Genomic DNA, 27,207 nt, shown 5'->3' with positions numbered 1-27,207 from the left:
AATTTTTTTGTTTACAATATCGCGGCGTGAAGATTTTGGGTAAGTTATACTAAAATTATTCGTGTAGTTTTCGTTATAATTTTTTTAAAATTCATATGTAGAGCATTATTAATTTTATACTCTCAGTTGGTCATTAAAGATCTTTTTTTATTTTCTCTTAGGTTTTACGAGAATTCATCAATATTACTCGTATGCTAAAAAACAAAAAAAAGTACTAGGAATCAGGGACGAATGAATTGTCGAGGCGATTCACGCCTTTAACCCGAATTTACGCTATATCATAAAAGAGTTTTCTTACTCAAGTGCAGATCCATGAACCAAAAGGTAATGATGTTCATTAAGTTTATATTTAGGAAAACACATAATTCCAAGTTGATTTTATATTTTATCTGTAGAATTTTCCTGTGAACTTTGAGGTTTACTTGTACATATGTCTGTACTTTTAATAATTTAAATTAAATTTACCATTAGGCTGATTTTCAACATGAGGACGTGGCAGTTGGTTGTGTTTGGAGTGACTGTTCATCTGATCTTCTTCTACTCTATTTTTGACATCTATTTCACTTCACCTTTGGTACATGGGATGACTCCTTTTATCTCCATCTATAATCCTCCGGCCAAGCGTCTCATGCTCTTTGTGGCTGATGGACTTAGAGCTGATAAGTTTTATGAACCCTTAGAGAATGGCAAATTTATAGCACCTTATCTCAGGTACCTTATTTTTATTTACTTCTGAACATTTAAAAAATGTTTGAAATTTAGAGTTGGCATGATGCTATATCAATCTGACTAAAGCCACACCTATATTTACGCTTTCGCATATGCGATAGCGTAAATAGAGGTCTGGCTTTAGTCAGATTGGATGATATATTTTTATGATTTTAGGGGCAAACACATTGGGCGCACTTGTTTCAGACATCTGGGCGATGACCCGGTTAACTTTTATCACATGACATATTGACCCGGTTAGTGTCGCTGAAACGAGTGAAAATTCAGCCGGAAAATGGCTGATACTGTTATCGGTGCTATTGCTGTAATAAATAATTTTCTCTGAATGCAAGAGGACAATGATTTTGTAGATATATTTGCAATTTAATATTTACTAGATCCATTCAATGCACAATATGTGAGAATTTGGAGCACAAGGCCTTGTTACAAACAAAACTGAAAAGTAACTTTAAAATTAAAAAAAGAAGTGTTGGTCGCGCAAATATAAACAAACATGTTACAAAAGTTACTTATTATCTCAGTACTGTATGTTTATTGAAACTGAAACTACTGCAAATGATAAAAACGAATATTTCACCATCAAGAAAACTTCTAACTCCGTTTTCCGCCATATTGCTTTTCATCTGCCCGCTCCAAATTTTTTGGGCGATCCGGGCTACTTTCTGACCGCCCGGTGGCTTAAAAATATTTGAAACAAGTTACTTGCCCGCTTCCGGAAGTGTCAACCAGCTTGACCCGGCTTATGAAACAAGTGCGCCCATTTTATCACACCACCTTGACCGCTTTTTGTATCTTTTGGGGGTAGGGGGTGGAAAAAAAAAACTACAATAATTTTATTTATGGAATGAATTTAATGGCTACCCAATTTATACGGTATAAACTGGATTGGGGAAGTTTACGCTTTATAAACCGCATCATTGTGATGTAGGCAGCCCAATAGTTATACGATATAAAGTAAATTTTTTATCCAATCTTATACCAAGTTATAACCAGAATCAAATTATATATCTTAAGTTTATGTTACTTTGGTGTAAGAAAGAACAGATAAATGTATCATCAATTTGTTTTAGGTCTGTGATTGAGAATAAAGGAGTATGGGGTGTATCCCACACCAGAGTGCCCACTGAGTCACGCCCAGGTCATGTGGCTCTCATAGCAGGCTTCTATGAAGATGTCAGTGCTGTAGCAAAAGGTACATGAAAACATGCTAATGAAGTATTTTAAGTACTTTAAGTTCTGATTTATAACTTCTTTGAAGTGACATTTAAGAGTTACTGGGTGTGTCAAGAATGTGCTTGGTTAGATTAATCATAATGCAAAGATTCAGTAGAACATTTAGTGCAAGTTTTGGATTAAATCTTTATCTTTTTTTTTTATTGAACATGTAATTTATCATTTGTGTTAGGATGGAAAGAGAATCCTGTAGAGTTTGATTCAGTTTTCAATGAGAGCCAGTACACCTGGTCTTGGGGAAGTCCAGACATTCTTCCCATGTTTTCCAAAGGTATACCATTTGTTATTCTGCGTAATTGGATTAATTTCCCCACAACTTTTTATTTATATTAAATGAAGTCAAGAGCATAGCAATTACACAAGGATTACTTTGTCCTTTTCTATGTATCTATCTATTTCATTTGTTTTGTATCAAGAATCCAACAAAGTAACAGAAGAAAGAAGTTGGAATTTTTTTATTTCTCTCTTTAGGAGCCTCTGGGGACCATGTATTTATGGATTACTACCCCTCTGAGAATGAGGACTTTGCTGCTGCTGATGCATCTAAACTTGACACCTGGGTATTTGATAAGGTCAAGGTAAGTGTAAAAGAGGAATCGCAGTCATACAATTTTTACTACCAAGTTTGGAAATGTTGAGAAAGTATCTGTATAAAACACCATTAGTAGTGGGGTACTTATGACATAAAAGACAATACTCCATAATGATGTTTTCTTGGACAGATTTTCCTCCTTGAGGCAACCAAGGACTCTGCATTGATGGGAAAACTTCAAAAAGACAAGATTGTTTTCTTCCTTCATCTGTTAGGCATTGATACAAATGGTCACTCTCATAAACCATTCTCACAGTAAGTAGAAGCTAATTATGACTAGATAAAATAGACAAATTGTCTAATGACTACATGTTGATAAAATAAACAAATTGTCTAATGACTACATGTTTTCTTCCTTCATCTTTTGGGCATTGATACAAATGGTCACTTTCATAAACCATTCTCACAGTAAGTAGAAGCTAATTATGACTAGATAAAATAGACAAATTGTCTAATGACTACATGTTGATAAAATAAACAAATTGTCTAATGACTACATGTAGATAAAATAGACAAAAAGTTTAATGACTACATGTAGATAAAATAGACAGAGATTCTAATGAACAAGTTTGTGAGAAGATTTCAATGAGGCAATAAGAACTACCAGTTCTACTTTAAAGTTTCTGTTTCTTGCGAGGAAATGATACATTACGACCATTTTGTAGGGAATACTTACGGAACATAGCAGCGGTGGATTCTGGGATACAGGAAATAGTACAGCTTTTTGAAGAATTTTATCACCATGACAACAGAACTGCATACCTTATGACTGCTGACCATGGGATGACAGATTGGGGGTCTCATGGAGCCGGACATCCTTCAGAAACCCTCACCCCACTGGTGGCCTGGGGGGCAGGGATTCGTGGTCCCAGGGAGCATAATTCACAGCTTGATGAAGATGGCTTCTCAAAAAGTAATACATGTGTCCACATATTTTCTTCCCTTCAATATTTATAATGTTTTTATTATTATTAAGTCATTGATCATTAAAAAGAAAATAATTTTTTTAGAGGAACAGAAGAGTAACAAATAAATTAATATTTTATTTCTTTTTTTTTGTAGAATGGAAATTAAGTCATTTACAGAGATCTGATGTACAACAGGTATGTTTCTCTGCACTGTGTAACACAGTACCAAAACAATTTTTAAATGGTAGGGAAAATTATATATAAACATGTTTTACAGCAGGGCTCAACATCAATGTTTGTCCAATTCTCCAGTTCCTTTTGCGATCGGACAAGTCCATTGTACAGTTATGGAATATTGTGAAAAGGAAAAAAAAATCCCCACAGTATTCATAAAGTATATAACATTGTCATTTTTTATAAACAACAAGCATCAAATGCAAAATGGTCTGTGTCATTTCTCAGAATAGTTTATGATCAAAAAGTTTAGGATCTATTCTGAAGATGATCAAGACTAGGTTAGAGACAGTGCTACTGTATTGACCAACATGATGGTTTTTATTGTCATGATTTTACAAATTTTTATAAGTCAATGTAATTTCCAATTTCTTCATTCTTGTTCTTAAAAATAAAGCTTCCGACAAGTTAAAAAGGAATTCAGATAAGTACATGTAACTATCAGTCAGTAGAGCATGCTCTAAAACAGTAAACTGTAAGTCTGTTTTTTTGCTTCTTTAAAAAAACCATCATTATTCACATCACATTATAACCCCCCCCCCCCCAAAAAAAAAAAAAAACACTCAAAAACAAGCAAAACAAAGCAAGGATTAAAATGGATTAATGGGAAAAGCCACATTGCTGAGTAATATAGTTAAGAGAGAACTTGTGTTTTTTTCTGAAGGTTTTAAGTCAAAAGTTTTAGCTGAACCCAGAAGTCAGGGTAACATTTTTTCCGGTCTTGTTACTGGTAAATTTTACATACTGATGTATAAATAAAAGATTTTTCTTATTTTGAATATTACTAAAAATTTTTATACCAAAGAAGAAAAATGGCAGAAGAATCATACTTCTGGTTATTTTGATTCCTAACATTTCTCAGTTCTGTTGCTTTTTTTCAGGCAGATTTATCTCCCTTGATGGCAGCACTGATTGGTGTGGCCTACCCTGTCAATTCTGTAGTAAGTTGTCACTTCTCAAGAATTCAGTCAGGATTTTTTATTGTATGATGCTGTTTTCATCACTGGGTGGCTTTGTTCATGTTGGTCTAATTCATACAGGAATGTTTTATGTAGTTTTAGGCTTTGGAATACTTCATTATTTATATGATGATTATAATGCCAACACCAATACCGTTTTAGATGATAGTTTTTGATATCATTTTTGTGTTTTGTAGGGTATTTTACCTATAGAGGTTCTGAACATACCAATTCCTGATCAAGCAGAGGCTATGTTTGCAAATGCTCAGCAAATTTTGGCCCAATTTAAGGTAAATTAAGTAATGGATACACATGTATGTATACTAAACACTGTTCCGTATGAAAAATTTACATGCTACAGACTGTTTAAGGTTTAAGGTCTGTTAGGATCTTAATTGGTCTGATAACTTTTTATATAGAATTGTTTTGGCATATATATCATCTTAAAAATATTTGGAAGTTACCAGAAGAGTCCAATAAATACAAACTAGAAAAATTAAGTTTCTACTGGAACTGCTGATTTAACATGAAGGAATTCAGTGTCCAGCTCTCTTTGGTTTATAAATCTGTTTGAATATAAATCATTCTATTTTAATTTTAGGTGAAAATGGAACAGAAAAAGAGAACAACACTGTCTCAAACTTTCAGACCATTTATGTAAGTTTATTTTTATGATGTATGAAGTCTAATACAGGGAGATAACTCTGTAAATGGCAAGGATGAAACAGACTTGTACTTTCTATTTTTCAAAGTACATGTAGATCTGAAATGTAAATACCCTGAAGTTTTTTAAATTTTGATATTATACTCTTGTGATTTATTTTCAATGACATCAAATAATAAAGAATTAATGATTTTTTTCCATAGGGAATTAACAGAAGATAAACAGGTATGGTATTTCGACAGGAATAAATTACATGTAACATGTTTGTTAACATATGTTTATTGATAGGACATCAATTTCATACTAAGTCAAAATTCTCTTAGTCTTTTTAAAAAAAATCTTTTCATGGTCTCTTTTGTCATATTTTTTTTTAAATAAAGGTTTTGCATACCAGAAAGATTCGAAATTTAATTAAAGAGAGTCGTTATGAAGAAGCAGTAAGTACATGAAATTTAAAAGAAAGTGAAATAACAAATGATTTTCTGTTCCTTTAAATGTTGTACCTTTTGATTTATCTTCAATTCTGTTACTGCAGAGGTATATTAAATGTGAATGTGACCTTACATTTTATTTTGCAGATAAAAGAGTCTCAACATATGATACAGCTAGCATTACGAGGATTAGGTTACTATCAGAACTATGACCGCTTCCTGCTTGGGTAATAAACAATGTCATTTGTTTTACATATACACTGTACATGTATTTATTTATATATGTATATATGACATCTGTATGCTGTCTTGTAAGAGTGAATTCTGTATTATTGTAATTTTCATTTGACCCTGTATCTAATGACATGTATATCATTTACAGACTAAGTATCACGGCTTGTTTTGTGGGCTGGGGATTCTATGTCCTGACCCTTATTATGAGGGATCATGTGGGTTTTTCCAACAAGAGAACTTTCCTTGATGAGATAAATTCTCCATTTTTGCTCTCAAGGACATTTATTCGAGGTTTGGCTGCAGCTGTTGCCATGGTGATTATAGTATTACTCGTAGGTGTGTGTTTCTAAGAAAGAATTATAAGCATCAATGTATTTGCTCTAACAATTACACTGGAAAAAATTTCTATTCTCATGTTTTTTACCTCTTTGATTTTGAATTTTTTCCCTGAAAAATAGGTTTTTAAGAGATCCAATGTCTTTTCTCTGCTTCAGTCCAGTCTCTACCTTGGACCTACTACCTTTATTGCCTGGTTCCTGTTCTGCTGTGGATGCTGGTTTTAGAGAGGTCAGCCATCTTGGGAAATGTTTTCTCTCCTCACAGACATTTGAATAACTAGGGGAGTAATACCCCCCCCCCCCCCCCCCCCCCCTTCCTGAAAATGCTCATTTTGAATTTCTTTTGTAGGTGGCATATATTTGTGACTGTGATCAGCAAGCAATGGAACACCAGTGGGATGTCTGCCATAGTAGTAACAGTCATGTGCTTATTGGGCCTAGAGGCTGTGGTAAGTTTGTTCATGTCTATTGTTGAAAGGACAGACAGCAAGAAATAGTTTCGTCTTTGAGAACATTTATTGAAAAAAAATGATTTTTTCAGGTGGCTGGATTCTTCTACAGGGAGATCTTCTCCATAGGTTTTATTGCCATAGGAGTCTGGCCATTCTGGGCTTACAGATCTAGGTCAAGTAATCAGGTCAGAATCAGCCATTTAGCACATTTTGTGATACTGACTGTTCACCATTCAAATGCAAAATCAAGTGCAGAAAAAAAAAGAAAACTTCAGATTTGGTCTTTAATGTATGCTGTAATTTGCCTTTGATTTGATCTTTAATGTAAACTGTAATTTGCTTGCGAGAAATATCTGCAAGAATTGTGAGCAACTCCAGCTCATGCATATTTATGGTGGTGAAACAGTTAGAAACCTTTTAAAAAGGTAAAGACTAGGAAACCTAGATTGTGATTATTATTTGCTGCAGGAAGGTTTTCAATTGGGAGTTCACAAATTAAAAAAAAATGCATATTTAATATGTTTGTAATGTATTGAATTATTTTGAACACGTATATGTAGGGTGATAAAATTCTACACATACATTTCTTTCCATGTGTGTCATTATGACTAGCTGATGTTTATTTTACCTGGTTTGTCCTTCTATACAGTATGCCTGGCTGGTGATCTGTCTGATGTTGTCTGTGTTTCCTTTACTTCCTGTTGTTGGGAGACAAAGTAACTACTGTTTGGTGTGAGTCAAGCTTAATCATTACAATTAAAATCAAATAGGTACAATTATTTTATTTATATACAGGCAATGAAAAGGGTTATAATTCAACTACATTTCATACAGGAAAAAAATTAACAGTGTTGAACCACTTTTATTTTAAGCAGGTTTTAATATATATCTTAAAGTCAATGTTACTGTATTATGGAAGATAATTTGAGCATTGATATGTTTATGCTTGTATTTCAGACTCTTGGCTGGACTCCTAGCCTTAATAATTGGTGCTGTGGTTGTAAGGTAAGCAGAGGTAGACATTTCACTTTGATCGTCCACAGATAGTGATAATTTTAACAACTCCTCCTTATATGTAACTTGTTTAAAGTTGAAAATGATTTGGGAGTGACAAGAGGGTCTTTGCCCTTTTCCTTGGGGAAGGGTGGTGTCCTGGGATCTTGGATGGAAAATGTTGAAAATCTACAGTTTGAAGAAGTGAAAATGTCAATAAAAATTAAGCAAAATATGTAATTAGATTTTAGTTGTTTAATGACTTTTACAGAGCCTACTTTTAATTTTGGGTCATCCCAAACTTGCAAGCTACTGTTTGTGTAAATTACTTAGTTTACAACTATTTGATTTATAAAAACATTTTTCATTTGAAAAAACTTGTAAAATTGATGATATGTAGAGTTTAAGAAAACCCCATTTCTGTCATTTTTTTCAGAGTACACCTGGAGGATGCAAAGGGTGCCAAAATGAGATTTATACAGGTAAATTTTATGCAAATTAACATTTGGGATGACTTTACCAACATTCAAGCACATGTACATTTAAATACAATGTACATATAAATGTACCCAAACTTAGTTGTTTTTTTCTTCAGTAATTTTTGTACATATATGTTATATCTAAGTTAAAATACATGTACATGCAATATATTTTAGCTGACCATACTTCTGACTGCCATTTACAATCTGTGGTCAGTATCGTCCAGTATAAAAAGAAAAGAAGGACTTCACTGGTTCAACCAGGTTCTGTCCTGGGCCATTCTAGGTGTGTATACATTGTGTTTCAAAAACATCTAAATGATGAAGCTGTTTGATTAAATATGTGATCAAAGTGAAACCTAAAAATTTGGTTTGTATCAAACATGGAATAAAACCTGAAATATGTTTTGTTTATTTGTATTTCAGGTACCTCCATAGTGGTCCCCTTGCTGAGCCCCACTTTGGTGATACCACGGTTGTTCTCCATTGCATTTGCTTTTTTTCCTGTCTACCTGCTTATGAGTTTATTGTATCCTTCAAGAACGTGTTATTGTCAGATCAAGAGAAATACCACATTTTGACCTTTAATTTTCTTTCTTCATTAACGTACATGTACAAATGTTCCTTAACTGTTTCTCAGACAGGAGGCTGTCTTCATTGTGTGTTTCTGTGTTGTGTTGTACTTGTGGATTCAGTTGGAGAAAAGTGTACATAATACCAAAGGAAAGGTACAGTACATGTAATAACATACCACAATATACATGACTGTATGCATTGATATTGAAAGAGTACCCATAATATTATGTACATGTAATTTGTTCAGGCTATTGAAATAGCCAGGTACATATAATTTAAAAAAAAGAACTTTACTCAGTTTGCTTTGTATTTTTCAAAAAAAAAAAAAAAACAACTCCCATTTATCCAGATTCTAAAGTACATGTAAAATCTTTGCCAAATAAAAATAATACATGTCATCTAAGTGTGCTCAGTTCTAAATACATTTATTTTATTAGAATCTTCTAACAACTGATTTTGCAACACCATCATCAGGAGAACGCCATGTGGTGGCCGAAGATATACGCAGATCTTTATTTTATGTATCCTTATGTGATTCGGTTCATATTTTAAATTTAATTAATTTAAATTTGTAACATTTTATTTTTTCAGATGTATCTTAATTATTTCTTTCTGCAAATTATTGTTTTTCTTAAAGCTGAACATGACTTGTAAATAGCCATATTTCCTAGGGTATATACATGTATACCCTTTGCATTTGTTACACCTGATTGCAGCCCTAGAAATCATGGCAAGCATATAGTATATGTATCTCTTAAAGGCCGTATTAGCTCAGTGTTTACATTTTATTTCTCTGTTTTACATGCATATATGTTCATTTGTAATACATTGACCTTGCAATTGATATTACTTTTTCTCCTGACATGGTATATTTGCATACATTTGATAATTTTATTGTGACAAGTAAGAATGGCAATTTAAGATGTACGTCTAAACAAGTAAGATCTGTAAGGCAAAATACTTTGAACCGTGAAGAAGTCAAAGGCTTACTTAGGGGCTCTAGATATAGAAAAGAACGCAGAGAAATGTGGCAGATAAAGCTAAGTCTTTTCCTTTTACAAGTTGTGTTCAGCTTTAAGGAAAATAAAAAGGCTATTTTTAAAGAGGAAGATTCTTTAGTGTTAATGTTATATTCCTTGACAGCAGGATTAGATTTTCTTTATACTTGTAGCTTTTTATAGCACAGGGAATATAGCTAGTATAAATAGGTATGTATTTATGAGCCTCTGCACTTTTTTTTGTTTTTTACTTTTATTCATTGAAAAAAGTTGAATTGTTGCATAATATTCATAATTTTTGACAGCTTTGAACCTGCTGCTGTTTACTGTTTTCTGACCGTCTTTAATCCATTTATGATGGGTGCTCTCCTAATGCTCAAAGTAAGAACAATATAGACAGAGATATATGTACACGTAATCTGATAATATGCTTTACTTGCCTCTTTGTATGGTGAATTTGAACAGTCACATTTATAAGGGATATTTACTTGCAGAACATTCTACCTCTGGTGCTGGTGGCATGTTCTTTCCGTACCGTCCAAATCCTGACACACATTCCCACCCGAGCTCTGTTTCTGATTGTCATGATCATGTCCGATATTATGGCATTGGTAGGTGATATGTGACTTATACTTTAAAGTTATCATGATATCCAAGATATCTGAACTGAAAAAAAAATCAGTAAGCTGGGATCATCAATCAGAATTGATTTATGTATGTTGATTTGTGCCCTTTACTTCCACAATACCATTTCCCATAATTAAAGCATTGGACTGCTTTCAGTCTATTATATTAAAAAAAAAATCAAAATAGAGGTACATTGATTTTGCCCTTCAGCTTCTGTGTTATATTTTCACACACTGATTTGATATTTATTCTGTTGAATATTTTTCAGAATTTCTTTTTCCTGGTGAGGGACTATGGTAGCTGGCTGGAAATAGGAACAAGCATCAGCCATTATGTTATTGTGATGTGTATGAACATCTTTCTCATGATTCTGTTTGGGGTATCTCATTTTTTAACCACGATCCAAATCAGACTGAAGAACTCTTAATACACTGGATAGCTAGCCCCTCCAGACTGGGTGTGCCAGATTTTATACAACTGCATGTGGAAATTCCAAATTGTTTCAATGTCATTTAAACCCAGGAAATGGAAAAAGACATTGTTTCAGTTTCTGTCTGCAGTTTATCCTCTGAGTACATGTCAACTCAAAATAAATTATTTTACAAAATATTATCTTCATGCTTTAAGTGTCATTTTGCATGTGTCTGAGCTCTCATGCAGTACAAGTATGAAGTGTTTATTAGAGAACCTAAATGACACACATAGTTAACATACTTGTAATATTCCTTTATAAAAGAACCAACCACTGATGGTAAGAAAGTGTAGATAATGGTACAAAATTTGTATCTAAAACTTGTGGTCACTGCAACAAAAGCTTTAGTATGAGTCATGCAACATCTTTACCTTGTTATAAAGGGCTTAGATATAGTTAAGACACACCTTACAGTACACTAACTTTGGAGATTCGTTTTTCAGTTATGCACACATTTGTGTCGACTAGTTTGGCAGTTATGGCCAGGATTGGAATTCAACTTATTTTTATTCCCAACTGCCATGTAAAAAAAGGACATATTTATCATTGGACGTATATTTATCATCGACCTTCTCAAAAGCACTGGTACCTTAGACTTTGTTACACATCCCAAGATCACACAGAATTTTGCATCAAACATAGCCTAATGTTTTGATGTCCACATTATTTTTGTCTATATCCTGGTTCAAATTATTTTTGTTCAGGCTTGCAACTCACTGTCAACTCAATATAAGTCTTTATGCATAATATTAGCCTTAATTGTTTCTACTAACAAAGCTAAGATGTGGACAGAAGTCATACATGTATTCCTTTTTCCAAAACCAACTTGCTCATACAATGAAGCAGATATTCTTTGTTTAAAGTTCTGAATTGTTATCATACTGCAGACACTGAGGCTATTCTAATACATGAAATTTATGGCATATTCAAACTACTTGATGTGACAAACATTTATGAAATAAAGATATTACAATTAACCATCCATGTTTTATTAAGGCTCATAAAATATAGTAATTATACATTTTAACAAACTACAAATTAAAAATCTAGATCAACTCTTAGAAATGTTACAAGCATCCCATAAGAAGTGATTTTTTAATGTCAACTCCTAAATCTCGATACAAGTCCAATATTTACAGTAATAAATACCACGTTAAACAGTTAATTCTATATGAACTATTGTCACGTCTCCTCAGTTTCCTCCACAGTGGCTGCCACTAGCTGAGCCAGCTCCTCCTGACTGAGTCCAGTTTCAGATTCCTGGTTCTCTAGAGTGACCTCCACCAAGCCAGTTTTAGCATCCAAGGTCACGACCTCCATCTGCTGGGGTTCCTCTTCTGGGTCTTCCACAGGAGGGGGAGCAGGGGTACGAGGTTCTTGTTTGATAGTGACAGCTTCTGTCAATCCCATCATTCTTAGATTCATCTCATGCTCTTCAATCTCCTCTGGTTCATGGCCGTTCATGTGATTATCCAGGATGGCTTTCTTGCTAAAGCCAAAGTTGCAGAGGGTGCATCTGAATGGTGTTTTTCCTGAGTGTGTTCTGTAGTGAGTCTGGAGATTGACTTTCTGACAGAAGGCCTTCCCACAAATATCACATTTGTAGGGTTTATCCCCTGTGTGGATGCGAATATGTCTGTACAAATCTGATATCTTCCCAAACTTCTTGCCACAAGTATCACACACAATGTTACCACTGTGTACCTTCAGATGAACCTGTAGGCGGAACATCTCACTGAAACCTTTGAAACAGACCCCACATTTGAAAGGAGTGTCATCCCCTGCATGTATTTTCATGTGACGTCTAAGATTTCCACCCTCGTTGAATCCTCTCTTACAGACAGCACACTTAAATGGCTTTTCCCCAGTATGGATTCTCATGTGCATGCGTAGTTCATATCTGTGCATGTAAACCTTGTCGCATCCATCAGCAGGGCATTTGTAAGTTTTCTCATGGGTGTGTGTTTTCAGGTGCCGGTGACAGTTACTTTTGTTGTTGTACTCCTTGCCACAGACATTACATTTATAGATGTACTTGGTTTTAGTATCATCATTCTCCCCCTCCATGCCCTCTAGGGAATTCTCAGGATCCCCATCTCTGTTCATCAAATCCAGCTGATTCTGACTGTTGCCAGATGTCAACAGATTTCCAAGGCTCCCCAGATCTATTACCGTAGCAACCTGCTGATTGGGAAGGGTCACCTGATGGCTCTGGAGGACCACTTCCTTCTGCCGGTCAAGATTTCCAGTTCTGATGTCCAGCTTGGCAGGGATGCTTGAAGCAGGTTTCATTATTCCTGTTTGCTTGCTGGGGCTTGGCTGTTTGGCCTCATGATAAAGGGGAGTGTTTGTCAGATTCCCTGATGAACTGGCAGTACTAGCCTCCATATTGGACTGGGCAGCATTTTCGTTGTTAGAATTTTCTTTCTTATGAGTTTTTAAATGTTGAGGAAATGCAGTTTTCTGAAATATCTGCCCACAAAATCCACACATAAACACCTCTTCTTTGTCATGTAACTTAAGATGAGCTGTCCAGTTGGCTTTGTTTTTGTAACATTTACCACAGATGGTACATTTATGATAGGACATAACCTTGGTGCCTTTGTTAAACTTACTGCTTTCACTGGGAACAGTGAGGTTATGAATGACTTGAGCTTTTGGAGGCCGGCCCCTCTTTTTTTTGCCAGGGAGAGGAGATAATAATTCCTCTTCTACTTCCTCATCCTCTAGTTCTGGCTGAATCATTTCTTGCTGTAAGTCTATGTCTGGTGTAGGAAATGTCTGGGTACCCTGCTCTGTGAAGCAGTACGTATTGAAGTGTGGCACTGTTGTGTTCTGTATGCCAATGTCATGACTACGACGAGCCTTGAACTCCGACTCTATTGGAAAGATAACTGGATTTAGTTGTGCTGCTGGCTGAGTTACAGTGTTATCTGCAAGTTTAAAAAAGAAAACTGAATTTAATTGCATAACTTTATGAGATCAAAGTTGGATACAGTAAAACTCGTTTAGTACGAACACGGATATAGCGAATTCATGGATACAGTGAATTTTTCTTGGATCCCCAGCTATATACATTTAACGAATTCCTTATATGGATATAGCGAAGTAATTTCACAGATCCCAGTGACTTCCTTATAACCAAGTTTTACTGTAATTGTTTTTAGTATTATATTCATTTCTTTTGTTACCATTGCAACAGGGACCTTCAGAAGCTTGTTTGTTAGATCAATATGTGTAAATTATTACTTCTGTGCATAATACTAAATAATCAAGTTTTGTACTGGACTTTGTCTTACACACATTTATGTTGATTCTGATATTTTCTCAAAGGAACTTGTACTGAATTATTTCTCATCATATACATGTACATGTAGTACCGGTACATGTATTTTAATCATTAAGAATTTAGCAATCCTCATGATTGACTATACTCCTACAAAAATTGCTTTACTTTACAGTCTGTGCTACTGTCCTTCAGAATATGATGTTTTGTTAATTTGTCATGCCAACATTGTAATTCTGATTAACTTAAGATACTTTCGAATATTGCAATGAATGTACATAAATGTTTCCCTGTAATCTATGTAAAAATTCTATCTGCATACGCGTCAGAACCGGGGGGGCTGGCTTAGCCCCCCCCCCCCCACTTTTTTTGCAAAGATATACATAATATAGGCATTGAAAATTGGGGCTTACCTTTTTTCGTTGGTTTAGCCCCCCCCCCCCCCCCCCCACTTTCAATTAGCCACCCCACTTTTAATTTGCTTCCGACGCCTATGATCTGAATTCATTAATATGTCTTGTGACCATCTTAAGTTGAACCTGAGAATTTACCGTATAAGTTGAATTTTTAGCGAGACTTTAATTTAGCTATTTTTCCTAAAAATTTGCTATTTAATTTAAGCAAGAAGTAAAATTAGCGATTTTGTGATGCATTTAAACATAACAGTAGCCTCTAATGCGGAATAAATTGTTAGCGATATTTAATTTTAGCGATCTCAACAACCTTGCTAAAATTGCCAAAAATTGAATCCTCACTAAAATTTCTACTTATACCGTATGTTTACATACTGAGTGTCTGATTCCCTGGTTCCTGGTAGACAATAACTTGAACGGTTCCATCCTCCAAGACCTCTGTTCTGTAATTTCCTGCCGGGATCTGGAGGGGAGTGCCGTCAATGACGATCTCTTGACTTCCCTGTGGGACATCTGATTGTTGTACTGTCTCAGCTGTTGTTGTCTGGTTATGACTTTCTTCAGTAGGAGCTATTGTCAGGTAATCAGCAGACATATTTCACCTAAATCAAATGAAATCATGTAATAAAATATACATTTAAATCATCAACTGAAAAAATGCTCTAGTGTGCATATGTACTAAAGAGTAATTAAATATGATTTAACAGTTAACAATAGTCAGTCTCTTAGCTCCAATTTTGCGGGAAAAAAAGAGGAAATTTTCAACTTTATCCCCAGGAAAGCTTTCTGTATCTTACACATTTGAAAGTTTTATTTCTATAAGTTATAAATTTGATGAATGACAGTATCAAATAAATAAACCTTTAAATCACATTATGCATGCTCAGGTACTCTTTAGCATAACGATTTGAAACCTATAACAACTTTTGGTTGACCCCATAAAGGGAAGCAACTTAGCGTAACTGTGCATTCATCTGCAACCAACAAATCTGAATCTGCATGAACAGATGAAGCTGACAAGTTCATCCTTGAACTATGAGATGGCAATATTTAGAATGAATTTGCATCATCAATACTAAACCTGTAATTCTTGAACTCTTGATAAGATTTCACATTTGTGCTTAATACTGTAAGGTTATAGTGTGCCAAAAATATCGATCTTAATCCTACTAGGACCAACCGCCTAAATGGCCAGGCTATAAAAATCCCATTTTACAGAGGTAGATCCCAAATGAGATACAGTGCCAAAAAAACAATTTTAAAGATAGTTTAGCTACAAATAAATTTTGTTAAGCTCCCTTAAGTCCCTACTGTTTAGGACTACAAAAGATCCCAATTAAATTTCTTGGTGATTCATCTCACAATTGTAGGATTAACTTGTTTATCAACAGTTGTCGCAAGTATGTTCACGTGAGGATATATATATTTGTGTGTGTTTACCTAGTACCTACTCTTAGTCTACATTCTAAGAATGTTAAAACTAGTCTAAAGTATACATTCTTTGTAACAGAATATGCATTTGACTTTCACAAAGTATAGCATATAAGCCAAAAATCTGAACACATAATTACTAATTAATATAAAATAATGAAAAAATCTTCGTCCGCTAGAAAATTCTTCTATAAAGTGAAAGTAAACCATTTTCAAACGCATTAAGAACCTATGGACTCAATTTGATGCTTGCATACCGTCGATTTCGGATAGAAGCAAGCTTCGGAGAGATAAACAGAAAATTGGCTTAAATACTACTCAAACATGACTCACCTAGCTTCCCTACCAGTCAGTTTCTTGTCAATTATCAATTGCATGTCACCACTTCCTTCCAGTTCGAACAGAAAAGTCAAAATGGCGGTGATTATAGTCTTTTAAAGGGAGATAACCAGGGAAAAGCTAAAATGAAATGTAATGAGAGCTGTTGTGTCACATCAAGTTTTCAGATAATAATTACAATAATAAAGCGGTATGGTTTTGCTTATAGATTCTCTATTATTTATTATTCAATGATTTTTAAAGAAACATTCCTAACAGCATTAAAGCCCGAGCATTATTTGTTTTCTATAGAGTGAAAAACAGAGTTATCGTTCTTTGCGTATGCAGGAATTTTTGCGCCTCCACCGCCATTTTGTCTTCGTTCGAAGAATTGTAAAGGTCATCTGTGATTAACACTCCTTAAATCGACAATTCTTTTATACAAAGGTGAGGCTCTATTGTATCATGAGAATGTTATCTATAGAAATTCAATATACTAGCGCTGGAACCGTGAAATGAGATCACAACTTGACTATTTTCACTTAGAAGCTTTGCAGCGTTGATTTTGGGTGGCATGCAAGCATCAACGGGAATTCAAAGGTTTTAAATGCGTTTGAGTCTTGCGACTTCGGAATGAAGTCTACTTTCATATTTGTTATTTGAGGGGAAAACGTCAACATTTTTTGTTTAGGATTTTTTTTTGTCTTACGACAGTTTTACATAAAGTGTTTAATACGACCTTATTAAACTGCTAATTTCAGCGATTTAGTGTATTTAGAGACAGAAAATTTATACACACAATATGAAGAATACACCATTCTGAAACTGAACACTTATCAGAATATGTTGAAATCTACTTTTTATAAAGCATTACAACAACATAAACCAGTCCAATCGGTTGGTGAAAACGGTGAAATCAGCAACACAGTCTCATAATAATATCAGACAGACTGTCTGAGATTGTCCAATAGACACTTATGACATTCTAATGACAGTTAGGCTCATCAACTTTAACCAAATATTGCTTTGTTCCACATGCAAGGAGCATCTCTATATTCCAATATTTTTTTGCTCACCTGAGCTAAAGAGTACTAAAGTTAGCCTTTCTGCATGATCAAAATTTGTTCGTAGTCTGTTGTCATCATCATCATTGTAGTGAACTTTTTTTTATTTTCTTTTTATTGGGCCAGTTTCAACCAAACTTGGTGCAGAGTATGCTTGGATAATGGGGATTTAAGTTTGTTCAAATTAAGGGCCACACCTTCTTTCAAGGGCAGATAATTGAGAAATAGTAAAAATTGGGTGTGGTTAGTTAAACTTCTTCTTCTCAAGAACCACTAGGGCAGAAAAGATGAAACTTGTATGAAAGCTTCCTGAAATAGTGTGTATTCAAATTTCTTCAAATCATGACCCTCAATAATAGAGTGGGGCCACTATGAGCAATCAAAGTTTTACATAGGAATACTGAGAAAAAAAATCCTTAAAATTCTTCTCAAGAAATACAAAGTCATGATCAGTCATATTGATGTGGAAGCATAATCTTAGTAGATTGAAACTTGTTCAAATCATAACCCCCCAGGGTTTAGGGTGGGGCCACTAATTGAGTGATCAAAGTTTTAAATAGGAATACATAGCAAAAATCTTTAAAAATTCTTCTTCTCAAGAAATGCAAAGTCATGATTAGTCATACATGTATTTATATGGAAGCATCCTCAGGTAGTGTAGATTCAAGGGGTAGGGTGGGCCACTCTAATTTTCTTAATTGTAATTTATAGGCTAGCTGTCAAATTAAAATTAATGTTTAATTATTTTCAATGACTGTTTAAATGCTCTTTTTCTTATTTTATTAACTTCCATCTATAAGCAGCTTCTGTAAAACTATTATAAATACATGTACATTGTTACAAACAAGTTTTTGTTGATTTCATTACAGTTTGGGAACAAAATGCATCCATACAACAACAACCTTACCGTTTGGTAGTGTTTGGCATGATTGAAAAAGTTCCTGTCAAATTAAAGTACATAGTTACTAAATGACCAGCCTTTTATTTTTAAAATGAATTGGTATAAAGTTATCAAGATTAATTTGATATTGTATAATATGATATTTTTATTCTTTTTCAACAAACAAATTTGCAGAGTTAATGTCTCACAAAGATGACAAATGCAATTTATTTTTTTTCAATCCAATAAAAAACAATGTTACAGTACAGTAGTTAAACAAATAACAATAATTATATTAAATATGATCAAGAATTAATTAATTATTATATATATAATTAAAAACAATATAACAATAATTATTATTATTGATGTTTTATTTGACTGCACCTTATTTCATCATTCATTAAAAAAATATAATGATCAATTAAATTTTCACTCTAAATGTTTAAACAAATTGTGAACACCTTTTAGATCCATAAACTATGTTTAGTGACTTGGCACCTTTTCTGAAAAACCCAGTGGGGGTATTTGTCCATATTGGACAGTTCTTGTTAAAGTTCTAAGGGAAAACTAAGAGAAATTTTTAGCCCCAAATTAATTAAACCACCAATGACCATACAGTATTGTGAATAGTCAGTCACCAAGTTCATATTGTTTATATAAAACACTGCTCTCAAACTTCAGACAACAAGAAATTTTTACAATATTATGTAAGAAAAACTCTCAACAGGCCAGTTTAAAAAAATGTATACATGTTATACTCTTTCCCCTCATGTTAACTAAAGTTTAGGATTATGACGTTAAATTCCATTACGAATCATATTGTAGTTCAGAAAGGAGTCAGTACTATGTAGAGCTGACTGGAGCAGGGTCATATTTTACAGGTATTATGTCCAAAAGCAGTGCGTGCAATTAAATTTGACAAACATATTATTTTTAAGGAGGAAAAAGTCATGGAGGAGTCCATTTCCACGGTGAAGATGGAGGATCCTGGGGGAGGCAGAGGGAATCTATCCTTCGGAATGCCATCCATGTCTGGTGAACCAGTGGTGATCACCTACACAACTGAAAATGCTGAGGATGCCATTCAGATCCAGGAGAAGACACCTCCAAAGACAGATGAGACCCAGGACCGCCCCTGTACAGAATCGTCCAATCAGGAGACAGAGAGTATTGAGAGTGACAACTTTACTGAGGCCCTGGCAGGGGAACAGCTTTTACAGATGGCCAATGCTATTGTGTTGGAGCAGGGACAGGTAGAGGGGGTAGAGAATCAGCAGGAAATTATACAGACAGTCGATGAGAATGGCACCATTGTTAGTGAAATGCAGATTGTTCAAAATGACAGCCAAGTGGAGGTAAAATTCAAACATGTATAGCTCTTCAAATGAGTCTGAGGTATATTAAAAGCATAGGGTTTTAAGCTAGGCTCTTACTAGTAGGAGTAAGTTTTCCATTTGTACACATTGAAGCTCTACTAATTCCACCCTGTTAGAAATTTTTGGTTTGGTCAAAATGTATAGATAATTATATTTTCATTTTTTTTTCTTTGAATCTCATAAAATAACAAAATATTTTGTACTGGTTCCTATTAAATTTAATAATTGACTTCTGAATCACATATTAAGCCAGGGTTTGCTGAAACCTCAGACTTATTTGATTCAAAAATGAGAATGTTAAAAAAAAAAAGACATTTGTAAATGTGTCTTTCAAACTTTTTGAATTATAATAAACATTTAATATCCTGTTAAGGCTATGGAAGACCTCCAAACAATGGCTGAATATACAGATGAAGACGGAGCCATCCACCAGGTCCCTGTCAAACTGGACAAAAATAACCAGGTACACAGCTAGCACAGTTTTCAAATTATTTTGGAAACAAATTTCACAGTTTTCTGTAAAATTAATATTTGTTCAAAATATTCAATTAATTAACATGATTAAAAAAGTAAATTTAAGATTATTTATTATAAAGTTATATTCATCTCTTTATTCATTTGTACAATATATTCATGTGCACTTTCTAGCCTATTACCAGGGCTTTTTTTTTTTTGGTAAAAAAGCAAAAATATCTAAAACTAATCATTCCTTCATTTTTTTTATCCAGCAGTTGGTTCAGTTACTGCCGGTGTCAACAGAGGATGGAAATCAGGTGTACATCCAAGTTCTTAGCTCAGCCAAGCCAGACTCTCATCCTTCTACTGAATCTCAGACTGAGATCCATGAGATCATGATCTCAGAGGATCAACTCGAACCTGAGATGCTGAGCCAGGAAAGTATGGCAAATGAAGAAGTGACAGTGGAGAATGTACAAGAAATGGCAAATTACAAGAGCGAGGTTTTGGAGGATGGGACAGTCCAGATTTACATGTTGGAAGATAAGAATACAGAAAAGAAAGGGATGAATAAAACTTTGATGAACATAATATCCCCAACAAAACAGGATGCCCCAAGCCCACCCACCAGTTCCCTCATGACAATACAAGCCAAGAAATACAGAGATGTAGCTACTCAAATAACTGTTTTTCCAAAGTTTTCCAGACAAGGATTGTATGATGTCTCAACTCAAGTTACTGCAAAAGAAATTCTGAGAGATCCTAAACTTCGCAGTTTACCGAATGGTACCACAGTTATTCAGAACAGTATTGTCTCTCAGAGTGAAAGCACTATCATTCTTAATTCAGGTAGTGAAAATGAAATGATTCTCCATAAATGTACCATATGTGGAAAAGTTTATAAAAATAAACTGAACTGGCAGGGTCACATTAAAATTCATGCTCAGGAAAAAGTGTATATGTGTGGCTACTGTGGAAAGATTTACCCCAGAAGTAGCCTCTCCACCCATCTTCGCACACATTCTGAGCTCAGGCAGATTGCAGTGTTCGAGAACCTGCCAGATCACTTGAAGAGGAAGAACTACAAACAAGCTCCTGGGATGGTTTTTCCCAATGAAGAAGCTTCCATTATTGAGCTGAGTATTGCAGATGTAGCCACAGAAATAGATCCTGATTTGTTCCCTCCACCAGCTGCTGAAGTTGTGACTGCCCCTGCAAACATCGTAACTTCGAATGATGCCTCACTACCTGAACCAGCAGCAGAGTCTGAGGTTTTTACAGAAAATGAAATTCCTGCCAAGATGCACATGGAGGTGGAAGCTGAAGCAGAAATTCAGGAGGGAACTAAAACAAAGTTTATTTATAAGTGTAATGTGTGTGGAAAAGAGTACAACAATAAGAGTAACTGTCACAGACATTTAAAGTCTCACACAGACACCAAAGGATTTAAATGTGGTTACTGTGGGAAGGCATTCACACACAGGTACGAGGTCCGCATGCACTGTAGGACACATACAGGTGAGAGGCCATACAAGTGCCCTATCTGCACTCGTGGATTCAATGAAAGTGGAAATCTGAGGCGTCACATGAAAATCCATGAGGGAGATAACTCTCCTTTCAAATGTGGTGTCTGCTTCAAAGGATTCAATGATACTTTGAGATTGAATGCTCACATGAAGGTTCATACTGGAGAAATAGTGTGTGATGTTTGTGGAAAGAAGTTTGGGAAGATATCGGACTTGTATCGCCATATCAAAATCCACAGTGGAGACCGACCTTACAAATGTGATTTGTGCGGGAAGACATTCTGTCAGAAGGTTAACTTAGTCACACATCAACGAACACATACAGGTCAGAAAGCATTCAGGTGTGACTTCTGTGGACTAGGGTTCAGCAGGAAGACAATTTTGCAGCAGCACATGAAGACCCACATGGAGGATGAGGAATTCTCTGTGGAGAGGACAGAGGTTCGACCTGTCAGAGGAGAGGTGGAAATTATGGAGGCAGATGTCATCGAACACATGGAGGCCCTTTCTAACGAGTTTGTGGAAGATGGAGAAACACAGACAACAGATATCCAGAGCGTGGTCCTAGAGGACGGAGAAGAGGTCATCACCGAGGCAACTAGTCAGGAAATAGCAACATACACTGAATAATATCAAACATATACATTCACACAGACAATCAAGGGAATATTGGAACTGTTGGGTGGCTGTATGACAGCTATTTTAATCTACTATGCCAAATGCAACTTATTTATTTGACAAACAAAGTTATAGCACATTTCATTTAATGATTAAAAAAAAGATCATTCAACAATTGTCAGTAATTACATGTTAAATAATTTAAAAGTATTGAAAAATGTATAACAATAAAAAGTTATCTTACATTTCAACAAAGTGAGGCTTTTATCACTAATACTTGCAGTTACTTTTAAAAAAAGATGTGATAATTTCCTGCAAAAACAAAGAAAATTTAAGTGTACCAAATTAAAAAAAAAAAAAAAAAAGGTAGTACCGGTACATGTTTGTGATGTTCCCATGAAAAAATGTGAAGAAATAATTACATGTATTATTTCAAAGTTTAATTGATATTGTTTACAGATTTGCTCGTGATCAAATTTTGTACATTGAAATTTACATACTTTATGTTCAGAAGTTTTTGTTCAAAATTTTATTGTTCATGCTTGAAAGTATTTTTGGAAGAGTTAGAAATTTGAACATTAAAATATTTAAACTTGCACAAATCCAAATTATTATACCCCGGCAAATGAAGTTAAGGGGCTATTGGAATCACCATGTCTGTCTGTAGACATATACTGACAGAAGTTTATCGCAGAAACCATTTATACCTCCATTCGGAAGGAGAGGGGTATACTGTTTTACCCTTATTGTGTCTGTCCTTCTAGTTGTCCGTGTGTCTGTCCGTAACAAATTTTCGTCAGTTTTATCAGCAACTACTCATCACAGATGATTGAAATTTTAGCACAAACTTTGCCCAAGCATGCCATATGGTAAATATGATGTCAACTTCCTGTTGATTTGTGCACCTGTCCATACCAAATTTTTGCTGCAGTTTTCTCAGCAGCTACTCATTGCTGATACTTAAAATTTTAGCACAGTCTTTGTCTAGGCATGCCATATGATGGGATTTATTTTTGTACAGATCTGATGTCAACATCCTGTTTTTCTGTGCATCTGTCCTTTCCATTAAATTTTTTGTCGCAGTTTTCTCAGCAACTACTCATTGCTGATGCTTGAAATTTTAGCACAGTCTTTGTCCAGGCATGCCAAATGGTGGGGTCTATTTTTGTACAAATCCAATGTCAACTTCCTGTTTATCCATGCATCAGTCCTTTCCAAATTTTTGTTGCAGTTTTCTCAGTTACTACTCATTGCTGATGCTTGAAATTTTAACACACTCTTTGTCTAGGCATGCCATGTGATGGAATTCATGTTAGCATATATTCACATCAGAGCAGGGGTATTACTAGTGAGCATTGACTCACAGACTTTTTGTTAATATTTTTTTGTCAAACATTGAAGAATTGATATAAATTAAGAAATAAGATTTTAGAATTTCATTGGGATATAGCATGAAGTAAGTACATGATCAAATCTACTATAATACCCAAAGAGCATATCATTGTCTGAATAATGAATATCTTTCAAGTGCATGTGGAAGCACTTTGAATGGAGGGGGGCATTTGGTGCAATAGCACCCCTTTTAAAACACTTGAAAATATAATGTTTAAAACAAAATAAATTTATTATTTATCTGTTTAAGGTATTGCAGTTTTATTTTGTTTATTCAGGGACCTATATACTTATATAGTATATAGGTCCCTGGTTTATTTGAATGTGAAGAAATTACTAAGAATTGCACCAGAACTCGCCAAAACTGTACCCATTTATAGAAAAAAAATTTCGGTTCTGAAGAGGGGATACCACTCTCCTTTTCAGAAACTTTATGATGGCTCTGAAGTTTCATAAATAGGAGGGCACTTTTGAATTGGATTTAGCAGGAATATTGGTGTACTTAAAAACTGAAAAATTTCATTGGTGCCACGCATGATATTTCAGCAATGTATTGCCGAATCAGGTTCTTATGATACAGGATAGGAAAATTTCCCAATATTGTATTTTTATTGGCTAAAATATGCCTTGAAATATGGCTAGATGTGTCATTTGGAACAGAATGTTACATTTTTACACACACATTTCTACAGATCTGCTATCTGTGGGTCATAGCTCCATGATTTTAAAATGTCTGCATTACTCAAAGAAACAAGCAAACATAAGATGATCAGACTTTAATACAACATTTTTTGACAAGGTCAGTGTAATATAACATTTTCCTATCTGAGCATTCCTGCAGATTACAAACCAAATACACCCCTCTTCCTTCAAAAGATCAATGAGAAATTTTCCAAATTTTTTTTAAAAAGATGAGATTTTATGACTAAGCAAGGAGTTTAAATAAAGTTCACTTCTGTATTTTGTATAAGCAGATCCCTTTAAAGAGACATGGTGCAAAAACAGGAAAATTGACTAGAATTTTGTTACAATCTTCAAATAGGATAATCAGATTATAACTTATTCCTTTCCTTTTCATGCTCCAACTCCACGTTGTGTACGAGTTATGCAGTAAATAAAAGTTGTCATGGAAGATGACAATAATGCAAAAGATACAGCCTTTGCATTTCCGGTACTTAATTATACTTTGCTTGATTTACAGAGCAGTTGATTTTATCCAAACTTTGCTAACTAATTTTTAGCTCTATTGGTCAGAGATCTATTCACCACTTTTCCCTACCTTTGTTAATTAAGTAAAAATCAGTAGTCAGAGCTACAGTCTCATCAGAGACTTATAATTTAATTAAATCTTTTGATTTAATTATGATAAAAATATCATAAAAGAAACACAATTTTGACTCAATACATGTATGTCCCTTTTAGCTTTAAAACCACAAAATGGCTGATGAAATCAACACCAATCACATGAAAAGAAAATAGTTTTCTAAAGGAGTAATTTATTGTAAACTTCATTTTTATATCAATTCATCAAACAAAACAATAAATTAATGATAATAACTTAAAGATTGTAAAAGTATATATTATATGTCCATCACAATAACAGTTCAAGTGATATGTATATAAAATATTATAAAGCATTAGTGTATACACATTATGCTTATTCACAAATAATATAATGATTTAAAAACATGAATATTGGAGAGATTTATATAAGTACATCAGCCATGCAATGGTTTACCCATTTCCAAAATTTTTGCAAAAATTTTCAAAATATCCTTCCACATGAGCATAAATCAGTGGTGTTTTCTTTGCATCCGAATTAATAGCTTTAAATGTAGCAAATATGAAATGGATACATAAATACATATTTAAATGGAAGTAAATACAAAATGAACATTTTTATTTGTTTTTATTTGAAAGTAATTTTAAGTAGATTTTTTGGGAAATATATTGTGCTATAAGTAAAAATATATAATTCATTTTAAAAAATGCATATGATGTAATAATATTCAAAGTTTCTCCTATCACTTTTCATTTGGTGGAAGTTCTACATGATGCAAAATGTTATTGTGGCAAAAGAAACTGTTTTTTTAAAAAAAAATTAACAAGATTTAGTTGTATAAATTCAAATTTTGGGTCCCCAAACCAACTCTGTTTTGTAAGTACTTGTAACATCATAGGATCTTCATATCACAATGAACATGGCAGAGAGATATTAATCTAGCTGGAATAAAAATAGAAATGCTTTGAAAAATAGAACTCATTTCCTCAACAAATTCATTTATGTATCATCCATCTACAAATGACAAATGCCCTCACACACATCAATCAATATGGCTACTGTGTAGAGAGTACACTCCTTCTGACAATTCTGGTTTCTATACAACTGTTACAGACATAAAATGCAATTAATAAATGTTTTCATTCATAATTTAGTTTTTTTTGACACTCCAGAGGTAACATTTTCTATCAGAAGAGATGTGGCTGAGAATGGCTTCTGCTGTCTACTGTCTTGCGGAGCTGCAACCCCATGACCAGCAGTCCATTAAATCATGATTTATTGATCAATAACAATTAAAAATTCATACATAATACAAATATTGTGCTTTGTATGGAACTATTCCAAGTTCACATCACAGTGGAATCAGTGATTATATTTCTGGCACAGTGTTGAGTGGTAACAGAAATGCTAATATGTTGTGGTTTTGAACACAGGCTGCAAATAACAACCATTTATGGCAAAAGTCCATAGTCACCCAGTTCCATCTCTTCCTTGTGAATACAAGGTTGAGCTTTGAGGTGGTGTATTTGATTTGGTTCAAAAGTCACTAGATACGGATTTCATACGTACAGTTTCACTTCTTTCTTGTGAATATATTAGAGAGATTGGCCTTTGATGTAGTATCTTTGATTCGATTCATGACTCGAGATTTCACATCCTCTGAGTTTGGGGTTGATCCTCCATGACCAGAAGAAAAATTTCCAGATCTGTAAAAAAAAACAATAAAACTAAATTTTGCCAGTTTCTGGTTTTTTTTTTAATTAAGGAGAATTGTCTCCCTTTCCCAGTTACTTATGAGTATACCCATCCTGTCCTTATCTCCAAGACCCAGAAAACAAGTCCTTGATTCAGTATTGTGTATATTTACATTTAATGTAAATGAAAAATAAAGTGCCCCGCCACAGCATGATACGCCCGTCAAATATTGTTCAATTGTCATAAACAGTTTAGAGTGCAAAAAAATCATGTCAATTTAACCTTGATACAAGGATTTCAATGATTTTTGCATTCCTCATAATATTTGTTTATACATCTCTTGTGGTGTAAGCATTAATTATAACAAATATTACATTACAGATCTTCAACTGGTTATGTTAGAGCTTGACAAATGCCCATCTGCAGCCCCCCCCCCCCCCCCCCCCCCCCCCCCCTTTCTAGCTTTCAGATTTGTGAGACATGATGCTCTGAATTTGTTGATATTTTCAAAAAATTAATTAAAAATATCATATTAAACAATATCAATT

The 27,207-nt window shown here is 34.2% G+C and overlaps 4 protein-coding genes across 8 annotated transcripts in view; 2 read left to right on the top strand and 2 right to left on the bottom strand.

The window, feature by feature from the left end:
- Positions 1-2: 2 nt before the first annotated feature.
- Positions 3-11,056, top strand: LOC133172085 (GPI ethanolamine phosphate transferase 1-like). 3 transcript variants are annotated; one of them, XM_061306892.1, is made up of 29 exons: positions 3-39; positions 472-711; positions 1,800-1,921; positions 2,135-2,233; positions 2,434-2,540; positions 2,685-2,809; positions 3,220-3,467; positions 3,617-3,657; positions 4,578-4,637; positions 4,853-4,945; positions 5,257-5,312; positions 5,523-5,544; positions 5,700-5,756; positions 5,898-5,977; positions 6,133-6,320; positions 6,479-6,551; positions 6,672-6,771; positions 6,864-6,959; positions 7,424-7,506; positions 7,732-7,779; positions 8,204-8,249; positions 8,424-8,532; positions 8,673-8,775; positions 8,887-8,974; positions 9,260-9,343; positions 9,975-10,030; positions 10,126-10,201; positions 10,315-10,431; positions 10,716-11,056. In XM_061306892.1, the coding sequence occupies exons 2-29, from the start codon at positions 485-487 to the stop codon at positions 10,872-10,874; spliced, it is 2,763 nt and encodes a 920-aa protein (XP_061162876.1). In that variant the 5' UTR covers positions 3-39; positions 472-484; the 3' UTR covers positions 10,875-11,056. The 3 variants fall into 3 exon arrangements, 2 of the variants coding, with proteins under 2 accessions (XP_061162876.1, XP_061162875.1); XM_061306891.1 differs by lacking the exon at positions 3-39 and adding an exon at positions 231-324; XR_009718904.1 differs by lacking the exons at positions 3-39; positions 10,126-10,201; positions 10,315-10,431; positions 10,716-11,056 and adding an exon at positions 230-324 and having other exon boundaries at positions 7,424-7,504; positions 9,975-10,028.
- Positions 11,057-11,892: 836 nt separating this feature from the next.
- LOC133171696 (zinc finger protein 260-like) lies at positions 11,893-16,487 on the bottom strand. Of its 2 annotated transcripts, none has more exons than XM_061306481.1 (3): positions 16,383-16,487; positions 14,994-15,220; positions 11,893-13,852 (listed from the first exon to the last, which is right to left on the bottom strand). In XM_061306481.1, exons 2-3 carry the CDS (start codon positions 15,211-15,213, stop codon positions 12,102-12,104), a joined length of 1,971 nt encoding a protein of 656 aa, XP_061162465.1. In that variant the 5' UTR covers positions 15,214-15,220; positions 16,383-16,487; the 3' UTR covers positions 11,893-12,101. The 2 variants fall into 2 exon arrangements, with proteins under 2 accessions (XP_061162465.1, XP_061162467.1); XM_061306483.1 differs by lacking the exon at positions 16,383-16,487 and adding an exon at positions 16,190-16,218.
- A 237-nt stretch (positions 16,488-16,724) lies between these two features.
- On the top strand, positions 16,725-22,859 carry LOC133171695 (myoneurin-like). 2 transcript variants are annotated; one of them, XM_061306479.1, is made up of 4 exons: positions 16,725-16,814; positions 19,253-19,669; positions 20,064-20,153; positions 20,419-22,859. In XM_061306479.1, the coding sequence occupies exons 2-4, from the start codon at positions 19,265-19,267 to the stop codon at positions 22,300-22,302; spliced, it is 2,379 nt and encodes a 792-aa protein (XP_061162463.1). In that variant the 5' UTR covers positions 16,725-16,814; positions 19,253-19,264; the 3' UTR covers positions 22,303-22,859. The 2 variants fall into 2 exon arrangements, with proteins under 2 accessions (XP_061162463.1, XP_061162464.1); XM_061306480.1 differs by having other exon boundaries at positions 16,726-16,814; positions 20,422-22,858.
- Positions 22,860-25,177: 2,318 nt separating this feature from the next.
- The window catches only part of LOC133172095 (RAB11-binding protein RELCH homolog), an 86,779-nt gene continuing 84,749 nt past the window's right edge, over positions 25,178-27,207 (bottom strand). The window contains exon 27 of the mRNA XM_061306903.1: positions 25,178-26,670. Coding sequence (XP_061162887.1) covers positions 26,538-26,670 — 133 coding nt within the window. The 3' untranslated portion in view covers positions 25,178-26,537. The remainder of the gene's footprint in view (positions 26,671-27,207) is intronic.

The sequence above is a fragment of the Saccostrea echinata genome, unplaced genomic scaffold (assembly GCF_033153115.1).
Source record: "Saccostrea echinata isolate AGI-Se365-2 ecotype Australia unplaced genomic scaffold, CSIRO_AGI_Sech_v1 ptg000054l, whole genome shotgun sequence".
In the NCBI taxonomy this organism is placed as follows: domain Eukaryota; kingdom Metazoa; phylum Mollusca; class Bivalvia; order Ostreida; family Ostreidae; genus Saccostrea; species Saccostrea echinata.
This window is presented reverse-complemented; position numbering and strand designations above follow the sequence as displayed.

What these genes read in the sequence shown, in the direction of transcription:
- LOC133171696 (XM_061306481.1), bottom strand. Translation starts at nt 15,213, where the DNA reads ATGTCTGCTGATTACCTGACAATAGCTCCTACTGAAGAAAGTCATAAC. An exon ending in ACCAGGGAATCAGACACTCA is followed by an intron (nt 13,853 to 14,993) that starts GTATGTAAACAT and finishes TTAAACTTGCAG; the next exon opens with ATAACACTGTAACTCAGCCA.
- LOC133171695 (XM_061306479.1), top strand. Translation starts at nt 19,265, where the DNA reads ATGGAGGAGTCCATTTCCACGGTGAAGATGGAGGATCCTGGGGGAGGC. An exon ending in AAAATGACAGCCAAGTGGAG is followed by an intron (nt 19,670 to 20,063) that starts GTAAAATTCAAA and finishes TATCCTGTTAAG; the next exon opens with GCTATGGAAGACCTCCAAAC. An exon ending in AACTGGACAAAAATAACCAG is followed by an intron (nt 20,154 to 20,418) that starts GTACACAGCTAG and finishes TTTTTTATCCAG; the next exon opens with CAGTTGGTTCAGTTACTGCC.
- LOC133172085 (XM_061306892.1), top strand. Translation starts at nt 485, where the DNA reads ATGAGGACGTGGCAGTTGGTTGTGTTTGGAGTGACTGTTCATCTGATC. An exon ending in TTTATAGCACCTTATCTCAG is followed by an intron (nt 712 to 1,799) that starts GTACCTTATTTT and finishes AATTTGTTTTAG; the next exon opens with GTCTGTGATTGAGAATAAAG. An exon ending in TGTCAGTGCTGTAGCAAAAG is followed by an intron (nt 1,922 to 2,134) that starts GTACATGAAAAC and finishes CATTTGTGTTAG; the next exon opens with GATGGAAAGAGAATCCTGTA.